This window comes from Physeter macrocephalus, chromosome 2, assembly GCF_002837175.3.
Source record: "Physeter macrocephalus isolate SW-GA chromosome 2, ASM283717v5, whole genome shotgun sequence".
Lineage (NCBI taxonomy): Eukaryota > Metazoa > Chordata > Mammalia > Artiodactyla > Physeteridae > Physeter > Physeter macrocephalus.
In genome coordinates, this window is record NC_041215.1 from 108689762 (window position 1) to 108711029 (window position 21268).

The following is a 21268-nucleotide window of genomic DNA, read 5'->3' on the forward strand; positions in this document are numbered from 1 at the left end:
ATTAGACAAGGTTACTTTTAAGGTTTCTTATAACTGTGATACTGTATACTCTTTATACTTATTTTTAATGTAAAAACTAATTTGTATAAACATTTGAAGTAATGAAATCCAGAATAGCAGGAACCTAGGGCCTATCCAGGGCCTATTTTTGAGTCTCGCACTGTTTTAAGCATCAGTGATACATTGATGGAAAAAAAACAGAGCAATATAAAAGTTCCTGCATTCAAAAGACACTATTAAAAGAAAGTAAGCAAGCAAGTATATAGTATGTGATAAATGCTATGGAGAAAAAGCAATTCGGGATAATGGACATGGGTAGGGTAGTATTGGGAGAACCTTAAAACAATTTTAAACTGAATGATCAGGGAAGAACTCACTGATAAATTGACATTTGAACACAGAATTGAAGGCAATAAGGGAAGAAGGTCTGCAGGAATGTAAGGGAGCAATATTCAAAGCAGAGGGAGGAGGTGACGCAAAGGATTGGGGGCAGAAGTTAGATGAGGTAACTTTGAAAGTGAGGTTGGGAGAGAAGAGGAAAGGTCAGATGATTGATTCGTAGGGCACTAGTATTTAGGGATTGGTGAGATTAAGAAGTGTCTGCAAAAGGGATTGGAAAAGGAGTAGACAGTGAAGTAGGAGATGAACGCTGAAAAGTGGTGTCCTGGAACCAAGAGAAGAAAGTATTTCAGGAAGTAGGGCTTGATGGTTTTGGGTCTCATGCTATGTAGACCAAGTAAGATGAAAGCCGAGGACTGACCATCGAATTTACCATCATGAAGGTCATTGGTGACTCTAAGAGGAGTTAGTATACACACACATACACCTATATTTATAGAACATATATACATATTATGTATTGTGTGTAGTGTTAAAAAATATGTATAGTATAAATACTACTGTAGGGTGTATAAATATTATATCTAGTATTGATTATATTAGACACATCTGTATATCTATGTGCATGTGTGTGTAAATGCGTACATGCGTGTCATTATAGAGATGTGTTTACCATCTCTCTACTTGGCAGTGCAATAATATAGCAAATGGTTCTTATATCTTCATAAATTCCTTTTAAAAACATTTATTGTTTTATAATTGAGAAGTGTTGGAAAACACATTATAAAGAAGAAAATAACAGTCCCTATTGCAGTGGCAGTAGATAACCAAGTTTTTTCCTATGCCGCTAGATGGGACGGGGGTGGAAGGCAGGCAGGTAGTAGGTAGATGAGTAGGTGTCTGAATATGAGTATAGGGTATATGTTACATATTGAAATGTACTGTATACATAAGCTTTTATGCTGAATACTGTCATATTCTCACGTGATTAAAAGTCTGTTTCACCACTGTTTTATATAATTCTGTGATTCTTAATAAAAAAGTACAAAAACAGCATATATATATTATATATATATGCATAACTAACTTAGCAAACACCATTTGGTAGACTGCATCTTTCTTCTGTGTTCTAATATAAGTAAAAAGCAGTATTTTATATATATTTTATATATATATGTATATATATACATACATATACACACACACACCAATAATTCAGTATTTTTCACTTTTCATACTCTGTTCATCCCACAAAGTTTGCATTTCTGCCTCTGAAAAATTAGCTGCCATATAACCAGAGACATAGCTAATACAATACATAGCAGACTTCCTTAGGAGTTCATTCTGACCATCTCAGTGCTCTGTCATGAGCCTTTGAGCATGAGACCCAGTTGATTGCAGGGACTTTTCTTGCCACCCCTTCCTGGTACTTAGGAACATATCATCAGGCAGCACTCACTGTAGTCCCCATTGCCTCTCCAGACCCTGGTTGCCTTGAACTTGACTGCATTTGACAGTTGTTGGTTCAGGGCAGTGGTGTTCACCTAAAGGTGATTTTGACCCCTGGGGACATTTGGCAATGTCTAAAGGCAGTTGGGGTTGTCACAACTGGAAAAGGAGATACTACTGGCATCTAGTGGATAGTAGCCAGGGATTCTGCTAAATATCTTTCAATGCATAAGACAGCCCCCATAAGGAATTATCAGGCCCCAAATGTCACCTGTGCTGAGGTTAAAGAAAGCCTGAGCTGCTTTGTATCAAATAATGGGATTTGTTTCTTAGGTAGTAATATAATGAGTTAGTTAAAAGAGCTAACCTGTAATAGATTTATTAAATTGAGCAGTAAAGTTTAATTTCTTTGAAACTACCCCTTGTCATAATCTTTACAGATAACTTCATTTACAGTGAAATTAAATGAAGGAACTATTTCTCTAAGGCTAGAAATGGGCTTTCTCTACTTTGGGAGGAGTCGAAGATGCCATGTCAGTGGATCTGGCTATGATCAGACCTCTTAATCCTGTTTTAATTGTGGGTTCTTTGCTACTTCTGATTTTATAGTTGTTATTTTGTGACTGACATTCAGACATTCACGATAATTTTTAAAATACATAATTTTACATAAGTGTCCCTCAAAGTGACCTTAAGATGAGAGTCTCTAGACATAATTATAAAGCAGAAGGAACTACCGACCTGGAATGAGTTGGTGGTTTCCAGGGCTCTCTCATTTTCAAATTTTTCAGTTAAACCCTGGGGCAGAGTTTCACATTTCTGCAAGCTCGAGAGGATGCAGGAGGGGCACCTATACACTTTACCATGTGGACAGCACTTTTCTATCCCCACTTCTGTATATTTGAAAACACTGGGGACCAGATATGATTAACCGCATGCTTCTCCCTGGAGACCTGAACCCTAATTATGCCTTTTGCTACCATACTCTGTAATTTTTTTAGAAAAGAGAGGCTTATGGCTAAGTGTCATTTGTCAAAGATGACATGAATATTTGTTGTGCATTATCACTTTTGTTTAGGTTCAAATACCAATTGCCAGTGAGTTATACTATCCAAAGGAGCAAGCTTAAGGCATGAGTTTTGACAAAGTGAAATTTAATTCAGTGATATCTGTTAAAAATCACATCTCTAACTTTAAAATTAACAGTTTATTTTTTCAGTGTTCGGTATCCTACTAACAGCCTTTATCAATAGCCTTGCTTCCATGGTAAATGATATGTTTTAAATTATAGAAGCCAAATATTCCCCCAAATTTTAGAACGTTTCTACACTGATCTCTTGTTTCTTCACCTGTAAAATGAAGGTGTTGAGATCACATTATCTCTAAGGTCTTTTCTGGTACTTAAGATTCCCTAAGTAATGTCCAGTCTCTTTAATTATTGAGAATATCCTGCTGAATTTTCAAATACTTTTCGAATGTTTCAAATGGTAGGAGAGTCTTGCCAAGGAATCCTCTCTGTTGACCATCACCAAATATTATTCCCAGGAACCCCTCCCTTCCACTCTGTCAATGTGATGGTGGCCCCTGCAGAGAGAGACCAGCCTTTGCCCACCCGGAGCAGAATTACAGCTATTAGAGGTCCAGTCATCCCATCTTGCCGGTTGCATCTCTGTTTGGCCATCTGAGTGTATAAATATTAATCTGCTTTCTCCTCCTTTACTCCTTTCATGTGCACTTCCAACAGAAAGGAGAACCTGACTGCTATGCACTCTCCCTGGAAACAACTGAGCAACTCACCTTCGAGATCCCCCTGAATGATTCTGGTTCTGCTGGTCTTGGTGTGAGCTTGAAGGGGAACAAATCTCGAGAAACTGGAACAGACTTGGGGATTTTTATCAAATCCATCATCCACGGAGGTGCTGCTTTTAAGGTAGGTAGGGGTGATGTTTGCACATCAATGAGAAGATATTTAGAGATGTCGTCGTTGTGCTTGGGGTCTGGATGGAGAAAGTGTCTGAAGGCTTGAGACCACTGAGGCTTTCCTGCCAGATGCAGGAAATGTATGTGTGAACAGATCTGGGTGACAGTTTATTTTCATACTTTAAGTGGTCATGTCCTATTGATAGTTCTTAAAACTCACCATGATTAATATTCTCTTTTACATTAATTTTTATTACTGTTAGGATTTTTCTGAGTTTGGAACCTAATGAAGTTGAACCTAAAAATACGAAATCAGGAAAGCAAAACTGCAAACGTCAACATCCAAGCAACAAATAAGAAACTATACTTCTGTGCTTGCAAGGATGAAAGTTCAGTGGAGTCGGAGAGACTGTAGTACAAATTAAAAGTCATTTATCACATTTTATACACTGGAAAATCCATGATGCTGGGAATGCATATTTGCCTTTGAACTTAGAGAAGCTTATAAATATCCAGATAAAAAGAGAAGGACGTGATTCTGCCCTTTCATACAGGGGCAGGCAAGATGATCATAGCTGTTACCATAATAGAATGGTTAACTAGATTTGCCTGAGTTCACATGCAACTCTACCACCATGTGCTCCAAGTAGCGCACCATTAATAATAATACCTAATGTATAGGGTTCTAAGGCTCGAATAAAGTAATGTACACAATGTGATTAAAGCAGTGAAGTGATTACAGAGGGGGGGAAAACACGTTTGTGCTTATCGTCAGCTGTCCTCACCATCATCATTGTCTCATGCCAGGCAGTGAGGCTTCCTGAGCTCAAATCCTGCCTTCACTACTCTCACCGTGGGTGAATGTAGGCAACTTACTTGTCCTCAGTGTGCTTGAGTTTCCTCATGTGTAAAATTAGTAAAATTAGTAGTGCCTGCTTCCTGGTGCTCTTGTGAGGACAAAAAGAGACAATAGATGCAAAATGCCTAGCACCGCACACCTATGATAAATGTTGAATAAAATGTTAGCCATTTAAAAATCATTTTGATATTAATAATGTGTGCCTTCTCCCACTCAAAAGCCACAAAGGCATAGTTAGAGTTTACAGGAGGTCCCCCCTGGTCCTAGGATCCTGGCTTTATTGAAGCATTTGTTTCCTCACACTTAATCATTCCACTTTTGCTTCAGACCTAGACACTGAGCTAATGTCTTTTTCTTTGGGAAAGAAGAAATGCGTTGGGGAGAGATAACTCTTTAATGCACTCCTTGGATCATTTAGCTTCTGTTGCATAATAAGTAATGACAACATTTCAGTAACATACATCTGTAAGCCTTTACTGCCCTCATGGCCCTGCAGGGCAACTAGAAGGGCTTTGATTCAGGCTGGTATGTCTCTGTCGCACCGTAGATCTACAGGTCTGAGCCTGCTCCACATATTTTAACTACACCTTGGACTACCAGGCTAGCTGATGTCAGAGAGTCATGAAGCGTCTTTAGTTCTGAGTTCCAAACTGGCATATGCTGTCACTCCTCACACATACCAGTGGCCAAAGCAAGTCATATGGCTGAATCCAAGGTCAATGTAAGGAATAGGGAAACAGTCCACCCATGATGAGTCTGTGACAAAGGTTTGGGTACAGAGAAGGGTGAAGAATTGGGACCAGTCTTCCAGTCTATCAAACTCTCCAATCAGGCTCAGAAATGCAGAACCAGGAGCAGATGGGAAATGATAGTAATAATAGCAACAACACCACCAGTTAACATTCATTCTGTTTTGTGCTTAATATATGCTGGAGTGTATAATAAGTATTTTAGGTGGATTGTCTAATTTTATTCTTCACATTCACACTGCATTATAATCATGCCGTCTCATCGGGGGAAATTGCAGACTTCAATGATTTGTGCCTCTCCTATGGTCACAAAGCCAGGAATTGCTTAAACTAAGATTTGAACCCGGGCAGTCTGACTTTGGAGCCTGTGCTATGTTGCCCTGTGACAAAGCTCTTTCATCTCATCTATTCATATTTCCAGAGATCAGGGGCTGTTGTCCTGGAGCTGTCTTATATCATGCTTATCATCCTGAGCCAAGCCATCTAAACAAGTGCTGTGTTTAAGGATGCGTCTTGGTCATGTTTGTGGATACCAACTTGACATTCTTCTTCTTATTCCTAATGACAGCTCTATTTACAGAATTTATTCCAAGTAAAATTGAAACTGAAATGAATTTTTGGAAATTAAAAGCAAACATCTTAGCTTTTTTATGGGCAATAACTTAAGCTCAAGCGATATTGGAGGGTAGGTTTAATATGTATATCCATGTTTGTGTAAGTGAGCGTCTCCTTACCTAAGCAGTTTCTAAAGGTCCTGTTTCTTGCAGAAAGAGTTCACTTTCCATTTATGTAAATTTCTTTCTTGACACTGTCTGCTGAGTCAGACAATCACACCATTAAAAACTACTGGACAGCATATTAATAGCTGATCTTAAATAGTAAGAGGAATCAATCATGAATTTAGCCTTATTGTGAATGTTTAGTATCCATTTGTCTTGTTTACTTTCTGCAGTGTAGAGGGTAGAGACCTAAGCTCTGCTGGCAAGAAACCTGATTAACCAGGAGAAAGAAAAGTATTTTTCTATTCTTCTGCTGTTCCAATAATCCACTGTTACTCCTCAGAAAATTGCCACCTGTTCTGTGATTGAGGATTAGGTTTTACAAAAATTGTTTTGAGACTTTGTTCCTGTCCTTGTTCAGAAGATACAAATGTAACAGACTGCACTGTCCCTGCGGCAGAGGGGAGATAAGCATGGGCAACATCCACTTTAGCATCTGGCCGGAGGTTTTCACCTGAAATCAACAAAATAATCTCCCTGCCAGGACACACTCTTTTTTCTCGTGGCCCTTCCTACCACTAATTGGTTCTCAAGGTGTTTTCCCCTTTAGGGAAGGTGGATTTTTGGAAACTAAACTACTTTGAAAAGTATGACCAAATTCTTCCTGTGGCTTCTGTGTGCTCTATTCTCCTGGGGACTTGCATTGGTGTAAACAAAGACAGGCTACTTCTTGCCAGATGTAAAACCCCTGGATGACTGTGACTATAATTAAGGGCCTTCTTTCCTCCCTCCGCCCCCGCCCCTGAGCTCTCTGGCTGCTGCTTTCTATCATTCCATCTCTTATTTGAGTCATTTCTAATAAAGATATAAATCTCTATTTGAAAATAAGAGCATCTAGCTACCCTAGAATTCCCTCTTGAAAGTGATTCCCTCACCCACTCTAAGGGCAAAGTAACAGTATTTTTACTCTATTCAGAATTATTCAAATGCTTAATCTCATCTTAATATTTAAATTCCAGTCTGCATGTCAAGAAGTAAAGCCCAGACACTCTTCCCTGCTACTGGCAGGTCACAGCAATTGCCATATAAGGCTGCTGTAGCTTATGAAGTCCTTTGTAGACCCCTCTGAAGCATCCCTTTGAGCTATGCTTTTCAATGTACAGCCAAAGTGACCACTGAGTGTAACAGCCACATGTGGATTAGAGTATTGGTGCTGATTTGCTTAAATAATAACATGCCTTAAATGTTCATAGTTCCATTTTAGTTTCTGTCATTCTTCCTGGGCATTTACTCCTGAATGTGTAGTGTAATTGCTTCCAGAACCAAATTATACTTGATGCAACTATATATGTTAACTTTCTCATGAACTGAGAACTACGAGCGGAATGAAATTAGGATTTCATGAGGATGCTTTTCTAAAATTTCATTTTTGTGATTGGAATTTAAAGTGAATATGTTGTTGTTGTTACTGATAAATGAAATGGAATATTGTCTTTGTGCAGTTAGAAAAATAATAACTTGAGAAAAATATTCTCCTTTCACAAAATCTACATAAAAATGAGCTTTTTCTTTTTCCAAGGAAGCACACATAAAGTCTAGATGATCAGTTTGAAGACCTCACATGATTTCATCCTCATGTGCTAAATATTTTGAATTCTGGGATCAGTGGCTTTCTCTTCCTTTGCTTTTTTTTTTTTTTTTTTAATTTTAATTTTAATTTTTTTTAAATTTTATTTATTTATTTATGGCTGTGTTGGGTCTTCGTTTCTGTGCGAGGGCTTTCTCTAGTTGTGGCAAGTGGGGGCCTCTCTTCATCGCGGTGCGCGGGCCTCTCACTATCGCGGCCTCTCTTGTTGCGGAACACAGGCTACAGACGCGCAGGCTCAGTAATTGTGGCTCATGGGCCCAGTTGCTCCGCAGCATGTGGGATCTTCCCGGACCGGGGCTCGAACCCGTGTCCCCTGCATTGGCAGGCACTCTCAACCACTGTGCCACCAGAGAAGACCTCTTCCTTTGCTTTTGACATACTCTATCAACTGAATGTTTTTTTAGAGAAAATGCATCTTTATGTCTATTGACAATACTAACTTGAACTGCTTATTTTTCTTCTTTTTCTACCTTAAAAATGAATTACTTTTAGAAAATATATAACTAGAATGGTGATATTTTTTAAAAATTAAGGTAAAATACTAACACCCTTTATAGTAAGAATAAAAATTCCATGGAGTCTGTTGTACTAATTCTGAATGATGTTTTTTAATTTGAATATACTCACTTTGGAAGTGTAATGTGTTCTATTGAAACCTTGAAACAATAATGTAAAATTAAAATTTAAAGGCAGTTTTTGCTATGGGAAAAAAATGTCATATGTCAGGTAGATTATTTAAGGGCTCTTAAATAGAGAGAATGAATTTAAGAATACCTTTTATTCTCTAGAAAATTAATTAGCTAGGTTTGTACTTAATAAATACTACTTGATGATGAAATTAAATGAAAAAAAATGCCTGACATAGCTAATTGCAAATGCATGCACTCAGAATATAAAATAGACATAATTTAAGTAATTTGATTCTTATATGCTTAGGAAATTTGGAATACAACCTCTGAGAGATGCAGAATTGCATGATTTATGCCATTTAGTAATAGGTTAAAAAAAATTAAATGGTACAAGCAATCCCCCTATTTTAAAATGACTAAAAGTATGAATTTTTGGAGAGAATATGCACAGTCCTAGAATTTCCAGGAACACGGTGCTTGGTGCTGAATTTCCGTGTCTCTTCATAGTATGGAACATTTAACAGCCTCCAAGCTACTTAACAGGAGTGTTCAGTAGGAGTTCCTAGCAGGAGTAATTTCCACCTCCATTTCTGCTGGTATCTGTAAATCATGTGGTGGATCTATAATTAATGAATTCAAAGGAAGATAAAAAGGACAGCATTTTAAGGAACACAAATGTTAAATGATTTCCTCAACTATCCATTTTTCTTAAAATTGATAGTGTTTTCTACTGGCGGAGAGCTATAAAGATCATTACCTGTAGTCATGTCTTCCAGGTTTTTACCTCTTACAAAAGGACCATCCAGTCTGGGTGTGTAAACAGCTTCACTGCAAATCCTCAACTGTTAGAAGCCAAACTCTAATATTTCATCCTAACCACAAAAATGTGATATTCTATGAACAACTAAAAGCAGGAACTCTGCCTGGAAAAATTCGCCATCACTATATACCCAATAATAATTTTGCCTTAAAAAAAAATTACTAACTTAAACATGAAGAAAAGAATTATCAACTATGTTATGCCAAATATTTTAAACCAATTTCCTTCTTAGAAAAAAACCAAAAATGTTAGTATATGTTAATTAATATAATCAGGCTTATTATTTATGGGTTTTCTGCAATAAATTTTAAAGAGATATAAGAGAACATTACTTTTAAAATCCCATAATACCAGCATCAATCATTGCTTTTCTTGCCAGTTTTTAGCACTTTCATATTTTTATCTTATATATGGAAATGCAAGTAAGAAATAAATTTATATCATGCTGGATAAAATTTTAGAACTCTGTCATTTTGATGTGTACTTTGAACTCCATGACTGCCTCAGGAGGCTTGAAGAAATATAAGACTGGTAGACCTAATCAAAAACTAAATTGTTATCTACAAAAGCTAATATAACATGATCATGATACTTTGAAAGTAGTACCTCTTACCTGAAAAGCTATATTCACCTGCACTGTGGAGATACTGAGTTCATAATGTGGTCAGAGCTTTGGTCTAGGCATTCTGCTCTGGGTCAGTCTTTTTAGAGACCAGACTTTTAGCAATCTTAGCACAAACAAGAGCACAGTTTTGTTTGTTTGTTTGTTTTTAAAGTGAATAAATAAGATCTTTTCATTAAGTTGAAAAGGCCTCTGAGATTCTAATCTAGTTAGTCATTCATGCAGGATGATCTTGATTCATTTAACACATACACCTTAATAAGCTTTTTATTATCCAGTTTTCTAAGCCAGAGTAAACGAAAAGCAGAAAATCAGGAAGAAGATAAGAAGGGATGGAGAGAAAACTGAAAGGACAGGAAATAGAAAAAGTGTAAAACAAGCACAGAGTGCTATTGCTGCAAAGCAGGCCAAGGAATGTTTGTGATGACTCTAAGTCAGTGCTTCTGAAACTTCTTGCTGAGGAAATTGTAAAATTCACTAATGACGATAGTGAAGGCTGTAAGTTGCAGTATGTTAATTATGTCCCATATGTTTCCAGAAGATCTTTTAAAAGGTAAGAATTATAATACATTATATCAGAATGGTTTGGATTATGTATATTTTGATGCTCTAAAAAGTACTCTTCAGTAATCTTTAATTAAAGTCTCATATACCACAGATGCTGGATAAATGGTACATTGCTGGTACTTCACTGATTTGCTGCATAAAATGGAGTGAGGCTCTTAATAACTGAATTAGATACATTTAAAATTTTACAATAGCTGAGCAAGGGGAGATTGAGCTAGTACACAGAAGGTAATCAAGCTTCACTTTTAGAATTATAAAGTTTCTCTGAGCATGTGCCAGCATCTCCAAGCCAGCCTGGGATCAGGAATCTCTTACAGTGACAGTTTGTAAATCACAGGATTTGTCCATTGTAGATGAAACTTACACCAGGTCCGAAGCACCTGAATGAAAGATGTTTCAAGTGATTCAATTTAGCAAGCACTTCCTGAACATCTACAGTTACAGCAAGTTATACAATATATAATACACTGGAGACAGAAAATTTTAAAAGACTCATTCCATAATACAGGAAGCTGGTAGCATAATAAATACAATAATGATTCGAATATGATAAGAACTATGGTAGACAAATATAAAAATATCATGGGGCTTCCCTGGTGGCGCAGTGGTTGAGAGTCCACCTGCCGATGCAGGGGACACGGGTTCGTGCCCTGGTCCGGGAAGATCCCACATGCCGCGGAGCGGCTGGGCCCGTGAGCCATGGCCGCTGAGCCTGCGCGTCCAGAGCCTGTGCTCCGCAACGGGAGAGGCCACAACAGTGAGAGGCCCGCTTACCGCAAAAAAAAAAAAAAAAAAGTATCATGGGTATCGAAATGGAGCAATTAATTCTGCCTGTGAAGAAAACTGAATGGAAGGCAGTTGCTGAGCCTTGTTTTGAAGGATAGATATTCAACAGGTGAGCAGAAATGCAAAGGGCATTTTGGTGAGAAGGAAGAGTGTGGGCCACGTCACCACGGTGTGTACGTCAGAGTGCAATTTATTGTGTCTGGAAAAGAGAGCTCTTATTTGGGAAGAATGGTGCCATTCATATTGGTTGAAATTGTGTTAGGACAGATATAGTAAAACATTGACTAATGTGGGCAGATGCCCTTCAAGACAAGAACTTACATGCTTCTAGTCTTACCATCTTTCTTTATTCCTTTCTTTGTTTTAAAAACTATACTTTAAAATCTTGATTTATTCTTTTGCCTTTCATTGCTATTGTTTGAAAATGAAGCTAAATGATTTCAATCTGGAATGCAAGGCTCTTTCTAGGTTGGATTTTTTTTTTTTCCCCAAAAATACAGTAAGCAGATGTTGTCATGGAGTGATTTTAGGACCTTGAGAAATATTTGTTCAGGATAATCCTTTCAGTCAGGTGCCATCCTGCCTGGAGTTCTACCCCACTCCAAGGAAATGCCTGTAGTCTGAAGTCAGGGTTTAGAATTTGGGTGCTGATGTCCCCGAAGGCTTCACCAAGGGCCCCATCAGAAACAGGCAGAGGCAGGAACCAACATCTGGTCATGATTAATCCTCTCAACACCCTGGCCAAATAGGGACTGGCCTTGGGCCCCAGCCAGCTACCCGTGGGTTAGCCAGCCCACTCCCTCATGCTTGACTCATGTTTTGCAGAGGCTCATTCTTTGCCATGGCTTTCTTCTCTTCCCTCTGTGTTCATTAGAACTTTAGAGGTAAAGGGACCTACAAAAAATTGGCCAAAAGAGGTGGATTAAGCCTTGCACTGTCACCAGTAGTCATGACAGGCACAGCAGGGGCTGAACTATGAGGTCACTGGACCCCCGGAAATCATGGATATGCTTCAGTGGGCCCATGAAACATCCTATAAGGTACATGACTGCTCCCCTTTACAAAGAATGACCTGGTCCAGATGTGCAGCTGTGGAGAAACCATCATGTAAATATTTTTAAGAGGTGAGAATCTGTAGCTTTTATTAGATTTTCAAAGGAGTCTAAGAAGAGCCCATAAAGGTCAAGAATCACTAGCAAAGTGGTTGAAAACATGGACTTCAGAGGGACCCAGACCTACTTCAAACTTGCTTTTAGACATGTGACTTGTAACAATGCACTTAACTTGCTTGATCCTTGGTTTCTTCTTTTATAAAGGGGAGCAGTAGTCCCCCGTGTATAACGTTGCTGTAAGGATTAAATTGTCTAGTGCATATAAAGGGTTTAGCACAATAACTGCGCAAAGGAGAAACTCATTGAATAATGATATTCATTATAGTGCCTTTAATCATCTCTAGAACTCTGATTTTAGAAGCAACATAGCATAACGGGTACATATCTGACTCAGACAGGTAGACCTGGCTATGACAGTTTTCTTTGACAGTATTCTTTGACTTCATTTCTCTGAGCCTCCATTTTTACCTCTCTTAGTGGAGGGTGATGCTCGTATCACAGGGATGTTTTGAGAAATGGGAACATACGCAAAATATTTGCACAAGGACTGGCCTGCATTTGGTGTTCAGTAAAAGGGGATATAACACTCAAACATCTTGTCTCCTAGTCCATTCTTCCTCCTGCATTAGAACCAGGTTAGGGCTGATGAGACTTGAAGCCATCCCAGGACATGGAGAAGACCTAAATCTTATACCAGTTTTTATTCGTCCTAATGTGCCCTAATGTGGAGGAAGTTACTTTCTATCTTTAGTCTGTTCTCCTTCCTCTTTTTCTTATTTTTCTTCCTCTTTGGGAACCTCCTTTACTCCGTCTTAGCTTGAGGTTGGATAGAGTTGGTTATGGGGGTTGCCATAGGGAATGAGTGTAGTTGCAGTCTTTTTGGTTAGGGGCCTGATGGCCATAAAGTAGGAAGGAAAGTGTCTTTTTTGGGGCTGCTGAAAGAGAATTCCATAAACTGGGTAGTTTTTTAACAGCAGAAATTTACCCCTCACAGTCCTTGAGTTTGAAGTCCAAGATCAAGGTGCTGCAGATTCAGTGTATGGTGAGACGTGATTGATAGACAGCTGTCTTCTTCTTGCTGTAACCCCCTGTGGCAGAGGGGACAAGAGATCTCTCTCAGGCCTCTTTTATAAGGGCACTAATTACCTTCCAAATGCCCTGCCTCCTAATACCATCATGTTGGGGGTTAGGATTTCAACATATGAATTTGAGGAAAATACAAACACTCAGTCCATAGCAGAAAGGGCATTTTCTTTTCATTCAACAAATGCAAGAATGATCCAGATTACGATGAAATAAATATTCTAGAATTCCTGGGTAACATCCTGGATAGTTGAATTCACTCATGTAAAATCAGTTGAGGAGAGTTACCATTCTCATGCCTAAGTATTTACTTAAACATAGTATTCACAGAAAAAAATAAAACCATAAAAAACGACTTTTCTTGGTAAAAATCATTCCAAAGCAGAATAGACATGAACAATTTTGAGGAATCTTTGATGAGTTTTGAGTAATGACCTCTTCACTGAATCAACTTGATTTTAGATCAAGACTAGACCTGGATACACATGTATGTATATATAGCTAGATAGGTAAACAGTCCCTGTCCTACCACCTTTGCTCCTGCCACTTCCAGCTTGCTTCCTTGCTCCGCCATCCCCCAGCCCAGTCTCCTGTCTCCCCATCTTCTATCGTCTGACTCTGGCTTTCATGTAAGATTCTCTTCCGGGAGACATCTGGTGGATTTGAAAGTCTTTTTCCTTGAAGCATCATCCCTTTAGGGACTTGTCATCTTCGTAGAACACAGAATGGGTAGTGAATAGGGAGTGCTGAGAAGTCAGAACTTGGGCTATTCTGATCCAGCTCTGATCTTAACTAGCTGATCAAGTTCTTCCACATAGATTGTGGAAGTGCCTTCTCTTAAGAAGAGGAGTTCAATAAATGGTTTCTCATCCTCTTTGGGCGTCACCTTATTTATAAACGGAAGAGGTTGGACAAGATGATGTCTAAGGACCCTTCCAGCTCTGAATTCTGTGATTATATTCTACATGTTAGGACAATGTGGTACTTACTGGCATCACCAGTGATGAAATTACCCATCCTTTTTCTTATAAAGGAAAAGCAAAAACCAATAGCAACAGACCAGCCAAGCCTAAAAAGGAGAGTATGTGGATTTTTATCACACCAGCGACTCTCCAGTGATGCTTATGATGAATGTGAATGTCTTCATAAAAAAAAAAAAAAAAAAAAAAAAAAATCCCAGCTGCCCTGGGGTGACCTGACCTGCCTTTTTGTTTTGGACTTGGATACGCATACATGTTCTACTTTAATGTAGTTCCTCATGCTTGAGACTCAGAATGTAGCGGAAAATAAAAGTCTGTGCTTAATACTTGCTGGTAAGAGATTATCTTATAAAAAATGTTTTTCTTCCATCTCCTTATCTCTTATTTACCTCTTCACTCAGACCTTGCCCCATACTTCACAGAGAAAGTTCACGGGAGGTTACCAGGTGGATCTCACTCAGATTTCATTCCCTCAATTCTAGAAGTACCCATTAAATTTCAATCTTTATCTTTCTTCTTCCTGTCATAGCGGATGAGATGGCCTGCCAAGACTAAGTGTCTACAGATCCAGCACTCGACCTCATTTCCTGTTAACAGGGCTGGGATCCTGATCCAACTCTTCTGCTTCCTCCTCGTCTTTAAAAACCACACATCTGTTTCCAGTCCTCCTAAAAAAAACTTTTTAGTGACCCTCCCAACTGCCCACAAAAGATTCAGCCCGGTAGTCCTCCTTCCATTAAATGTCACAATAGAACAGAATAATTTCTGGAGTAAAGTGTCTCACTTCACTTGCCACAGCCATTAAGGTTGTTTTTGTTTTACCCCATTTCATGTAGCCTTAATCTTATCCTTTATGTGCCTCACTCAACATGAGATAACAGAAGTGAAGCGATTTCTTTCTCGTTTGGCCTTTCCTGTAAATCTCATTTCCAGATTTGCTCCAAATTAGAGGAAAGGTTAAGTGGAGTGGGAAAACAAGAGGAAGGCAGAGGACATTAGGCTCTGTTGAGGCAGTGCACTCAGACATTTTACAGCTCGATTTTACCCCTTTCTCGATCGATCCATCCCATGGCCTCACCATCTCAACGTTTCTCATCGGGAGGGCGTGTGCGCCTTTGGGAGGCCTCCGGGATCTATGGGCCGACACCCTCTGCAGCAGGAGGCGCGTGCAGTGCCTCTCCACGAGGGCATTAGCGCTCCAGAACAGCTCTCACCACTCTCCCCCTTTTCCCAGCTGTCAGCAGAGGAACTTCCTCTGACCATCTGCTGCCGCATTAGTCAGAGTTCATCAACTTGTCCACAGGATTTCTCTCCCAAAGCTGTACAGTTGCTCCTCTTGTTCATTGTCTGTCTGTTTTCCTCATTTCTTAGGGAAGTTCTGTTTTGTTTTTCTTTTACATTTCATTCTGTTAATTTGAACGTGGATCCCAGATACTTCTAACTGCAGAAACTTTAATACTTCCCTCTTCCTGTTTTAGTGTGGCACAACTGTAGTCTTGAGACAAAGAACAAAGGGAGTCCTAGTAGAGAAACTGAAAAGAGCCAAGGTTCATGAAACCTGGACTTAAGTCAGTTTCTCTCTACCTCTGTTTTGTGACCTAGGGCAACTTACATCACTTTCCTGCCTCAGCTTCCTTATTTGTAAAATATGAATAAAAGCATTAATCTACTCAACTTCTTGAGTTCTGTGAGAACTAGAGATAATTCGTGGAAAAACTGTGATACAAGCCTACTGTTATTTCTGTTAAATGTATTAGCAGTGGCACTAGCATCACGACCTTCCTAAAACTGCATCTGTGCCTCACAGCAAGAACTTTCTACCCTAGTGTGTAGCAGGTATAACGCACATCCCTAATCAGACTGTCAATGTTTAAGCATCTCTTCTCCTAGGCTGCCTCTTGGAGACATGTACTGTGATCCCCACCAGTTCTTTTGTAGGCAGAGCTGGCATCCCGGTTTGTTTAGCTACTGCTATAGACTCCAGCTTGTGGGAGGCCTCTGGCTGAAGATGACTAGTGCCTAGAGGTGCTTTAGACTAGAATCTGGGCTGCCTGTCCACCTGCTGCGGTTCCGAGTGCTCTGTGGCATGCGGTGTTCCTTCCTGAAGGCGCTGGGTGAAAGAGCTCGTCAGTCAGAGCCTCATCACAAAAGGCTTGACAGCCCTTTGTCAAGCGTTTCTGCCGGAAGACATCATAGCAAATTGGTCCTGTCTTACACACCTCTGCGTTCTTTTGCAGACCAGCAACTTCTTAGTTGTGTTAGAGAAAACCACAGGAGAATTTTTTTTTTTTCTCAGCACTATCCAATAGAGCTGGCAATGATATCTAGGAGACGCATGACTGCTCTCAAGCTCGCAACGTTTAAGCATGATGTCTCTCTGTGCCTGAAAATGCAAGCGATCTGACCACTTTCTTTTGCTTCCAAACCCCCTTTCCTTAAGTCAGCAATATGGTCCCTGCCAGAGCGAACGTCAGAATCAGGCTAGGCTAGCATACTTGCCAGAGATTTAGGTAAGAGACATTATACAAATGTCTAAATTATTGCAGTTTGGAACTCTAAGATTTCTAAAAATCACTTTCACACAATTCATTATTGTTAGTATTTGTGACTATCTGATAAACTCCAGAATCTTTTTCTGCCATGGAAAATAAATTATTTCTAATAGCTATTTTTTTTTCGTTTTTCATTTTAAACTTGATCTTTTCCCTGAAACAGTCACATGTCATCGCCGTGCTTTTCTCTATTTAACACTGTTTTTCTTACCTCCACACTAGGATGGTCGGCTGCAGGTGAATGACCAGCTGATTGCAGTTAACGGGGAATCTCTTCTGGGAAAGTCCAACCACGAAGCTATGGAAACACTTAGGCGATCAATGTCCATGGAAGGAAACATACGAGGGATGATCCAGTTGGTGATTCTGAGGAGGCCAGGGAGACCACTGGAGGTGATGCAAATTTTTATTTCCCTCTGCAAATTGCCCAAATGGCCACCAGAATATTCACACTTCCATGGTAGCTAGGCTCATACTGATTCTGAAATTGGAAAAATATGCCCTAGAAGTGCTCTGATGGGTTTATGTGGCAAATTGGTGGTTGTATATTTTAGGTATAACTAGAAGGTGTAAAAATGTGCATATAAATTAAGTAATTTATCTCGCGTAACAAGTCCATAATTTCCAGTTTTCCCCCCAGAAACTCCTAGAGCTCTGGACTTTACGAATAACGCTTTATTCATATTATAAACATTAAAGCATAAAACATGCTTATATACTTTTTGGATGACATGCTAGCAGTGTCCATACCTTAGAAAGTTCTTAATCAGATGTATATAATGCTTACTGTGAAGATCATTATAATGCAGTCAGCTCTCTACATTCTTCCCTGTAATGTGTGCCTGGGACTTAACTAATTTAAAATTTGATCCGTTAAACAAGCTTCTTGCTTCATGTTCTTAAATAAATGTTTTTAATTAAAGAAGTATTTTTGAAATCTTTTATTATCATGATTTCTTTATGGATATTTTTAATGTAAGCAATATTTTTACATACACATGAAGTGTGAACATAAACTATTCTTGAATGCTGATATCCCTAAACATTTCAGTTACATACAATTATATTATTTATATAATTATTATATTATACAATTATATATTGTAGTGTACAGCTATCATATTCATCATAAGGTATTCCTAAAACATTATTTTCACTTATATAGAGAGAATATTAAATGCTCCTAAAAATTATTTTAAGAAAAGATAAGAAAAAAGTCGATAATAGTTAAGAGTTGAGAAAAACATCAGCAAATCACACATATATTCTCTAAGGACAAATAATGTTTTTGTGATACAGTAATACACAAAGTTAAAATAGAATCCTATTAAAACACACTAATGTAAAATATTAGTTTTAATAATAAGCTCAACTTAAACATTTTAAAATGAAAAGATTTTGAGATTAAGACTGGAAGGTAGTTGGGGATGATAGTGGTTAAAAGGTTGGGCTCTGGAGTTTTGGATTACTTGAGTTAAAATCCCACGTGGTTCATTTCCTGGCTATGCAAAGACATACATAGTTGAATGCTCTGTACTTATAGATAGCAATACTGTTGTCTGCCTTATCCCTTCATAGATCCTCATTTCCCAGCACCTAGTAGTGGAGACTTGTTATATATTGTTGAATGAATGGATAAAAGTTGCATCTGAGACCTACTTCATCTGAGAGGATAAGCTGAAGTAGTGAACTTATCAACTATATCTTATTTTGTCATTTTATCAGCTGTTGGAAAGGAGTAACTGTAGCTTTTAACTTTTCTGTACATAACCTTGTAAATGTTAAATAAATGTAAATTTCCCAATTACTGGGGACTATATAATGAGCCAACTCATTTCCAACATTTGTGTCTGCTTAAGTGACAGAGAGGTTTCCGTGAATATTTAAGGGATTTTACTTATGTACATAGTCATGAAACCCTTATCGCTTGCTTCCTACCATGAGAGAATCGGCTGCTTTCTGGTTGAATTTGGTTCTTACTCGAGAGCCCTAGACCTCCACAGAACCCACTTGTTGGATGCGGGTGTGAAGTATGACCTGTAGACCCCTGAATCACCCCTTCCATGCATCTGTGTTTTAGATCTCCCTTAAGATGTCTTGGGACAAAGATACCTCAACTGATAGAAAAGTCTGGAATACACTGCTCAAGAATTCCATATCTGTGTAGATAGAAAAAGTAAAAGAAAAAAAAAAAGAACATGATTGCTAAAAGAGTTCCCTCCCCACCTCTCCACCTCTTATCTTCCCTAGTTTCATGTCTTTCTCTAAAATATGTGAATGCCTAGAGGATAAGTACTCTCTATTTTGACTCATCAAGTTGAGACACTTTATTATTTGCGTTCTCCTTTACTGCACATATTTTCATTTTGTTTGTTTGTTTGTTTGTTTGTTTGTTTGGTACGCGGGCCTCTCACCGTTGTGGAGCACAGGCTCCAGACGCACAGATCCAGCGGCCATGGCTCACGGGCCCAGCCGCTCCGCGGCACGCGGGATCCTCCCGGACCGGGGCACGAACCCGTGTCCCCTGCACCGGCAGGCGGACTCCCAACCACTGCGCCACCAGGGAAGCCCCATATTTTCATTTTAATTCTCACACTCTGGGCTGGGTTGACAATTATTTCATCAGAAGAAAGTACTAAGCCTTCAGTTGGTTGCCCATCCTCAGGAGTGTCTTTGTTGTTGTTGTTGCTGTAGTTCTTTTTTTTTTTTAATAGATCTTTACTGGAGTATAATTGCTTCACAGTGCTGTGTTAGTTTCTGCTGTACAACAAAGTGAATCAGCCATATGCATACATATATCCCCATATCCCCTCCCTCTTGCGTCTGCCTCCCACCCTCCCTATCCCACCCGTCTAGGTGGTCACAAAGCACCGAGCTGATCTCCCTGTGCTGTGCAGCTGCTTCCCACTAGCTATCTATTTTACATTTGGTAGTGTATATGTGTCGACGCTACTCTCACTTCGCCCCAGCTTCCCCCTCCCACCCCGTGTCCTCAAATCCATTCTCTATGTCTACAACTTTATTCCTGCCCTGCAACTAGGTTCATCAGTACCTTTTTTTTTTTTTTTTTAGATTCCATATATATGCGTTAGCATAGGGTATTTGTTTTTCTCTTGTTAATACTGTTCACTGGGGACTCAATTGGGAATAAGAAATGGGACAAAAAGCAGTTTTTATGAGGACATTTAAACAAGATCCTTTTTTTTGCGGTACGCGGGCCTCTCACTGTTGTGGCCTCTCCCGTTGCGGAGCACAGGCTCCGGACGCGCAGGCTCAGCGGCCGTGGCTCACGGGCCCAGCCGCTCCGCGGCATGTGGGATCTTCCCGGACCGGGGCACGAACCCGTGTCCCCTGCATCGGCAGGCGGACTCTCAACCACTGCGCCACCAGGGAAGCCCCAAGATCCATTTTTATTTTCCTTAATATTTACATGCTTTCCATGGGGGATGAGGAGACACTTGGCTCTCTCAGCTAGTGAGAATCTCTGTGGTACCTATGAAGAGTGTTTTTTTCATATAAAGACAGCAGCCTAATGTACAGATAATCTTTATTAAATTTAAAAAAAATCTGTAGCTATTTGATATCCCAAATCTGTTTTGCTGTGTCAAATCATATATGTTGTGTGCTCGTGTTTTTGGAGAATTCTTCAGTGGAACAGCAATCGCCCTCAGGTACAATAAAAAAGAATCTGTAACCTAGAAAAGGCCTCAGTTCTGCTCATATATTCAGGGAAATCAATTAGTTAGATTTGGGAAGAATACCAAAATGGTTACTTGAACATTATATTGATATTTAAAAAAATACTGAAGGCGCTACTTAAGAAAAGTCAAAATATATTGTCGTTGGGTATTTTCCCACATTACCCAGATGTACAAGATATGTAAACAGTTTTGATGAGGACCTCGTGAAGAATACATAATGAGCCCTTGATTGAATCAAAATCATTTTAAACAGAAATATGTTTTTCAAAGGATGAGCTTGAGGTTCAATTGTAATTCTATTTGAGCCTAGAGACTTGGTATTAAAAAATGGGTTATGACCTGTTTTGTTTTGTTTTGTTTTCCTTCCCCAAAACATTTCCCTCCCCTGAGCTGTAAGCTCAGCTTGGTGGAAGCAGAATATGTTTAAAAATCCATTGTATTTTTTATTGGCTGGGACACTAATGGAAGGCTCCACGACAGCTCTATTTTACAGGCTGAATATTTTAATTAGGCTGGTTACTGATCAGTTGTTGGGATATTGATTGTGTCATTTATTAAAGAGCTGGGAAAGCAGAAAAAAATTTTTTGTTGTTGTTGTTAAAGCACTTGACTATTCAAGGTAGGTCCTACCTCTCCTACCTCCAGGGCTCCAGCTTTAATTTAGGAGTAGTTTGCCCCAGGTTTGGGTTGACTAATGAACCAGGGGCAAAAGGTAACACTGGGTGTGGAAAAA

The 21268-nt window shown here is 39.2% G+C and overlaps 1 protein-coding gene across 12 annotated transcripts in view; it reads left to right on the forward strand.

The window, feature by feature from the left end:
* Positions 1–21268, forward strand: part of PARD3B (par-3 family cell polarity regulator beta) — a 1107844-nt gene that overhangs the window by 605139 nt on the left and 481437 nt on the right. For all 12 annotated transcript variants that reach the window (XM_055089625.1, XM_055089621.1, XM_055089624.1 and 9 more), the window contains exons 11-12: positions 3533–3718; positions 17057–17227. In XM_055089625.1, the coding sequence (XP_054945600.1) occupies positions 3533–3718; positions 17057–17227 (357 nt within the window). The remainder of the gene's footprint in view (positions 1–3532; positions 3719–17056; positions 17228–21268) is intronic.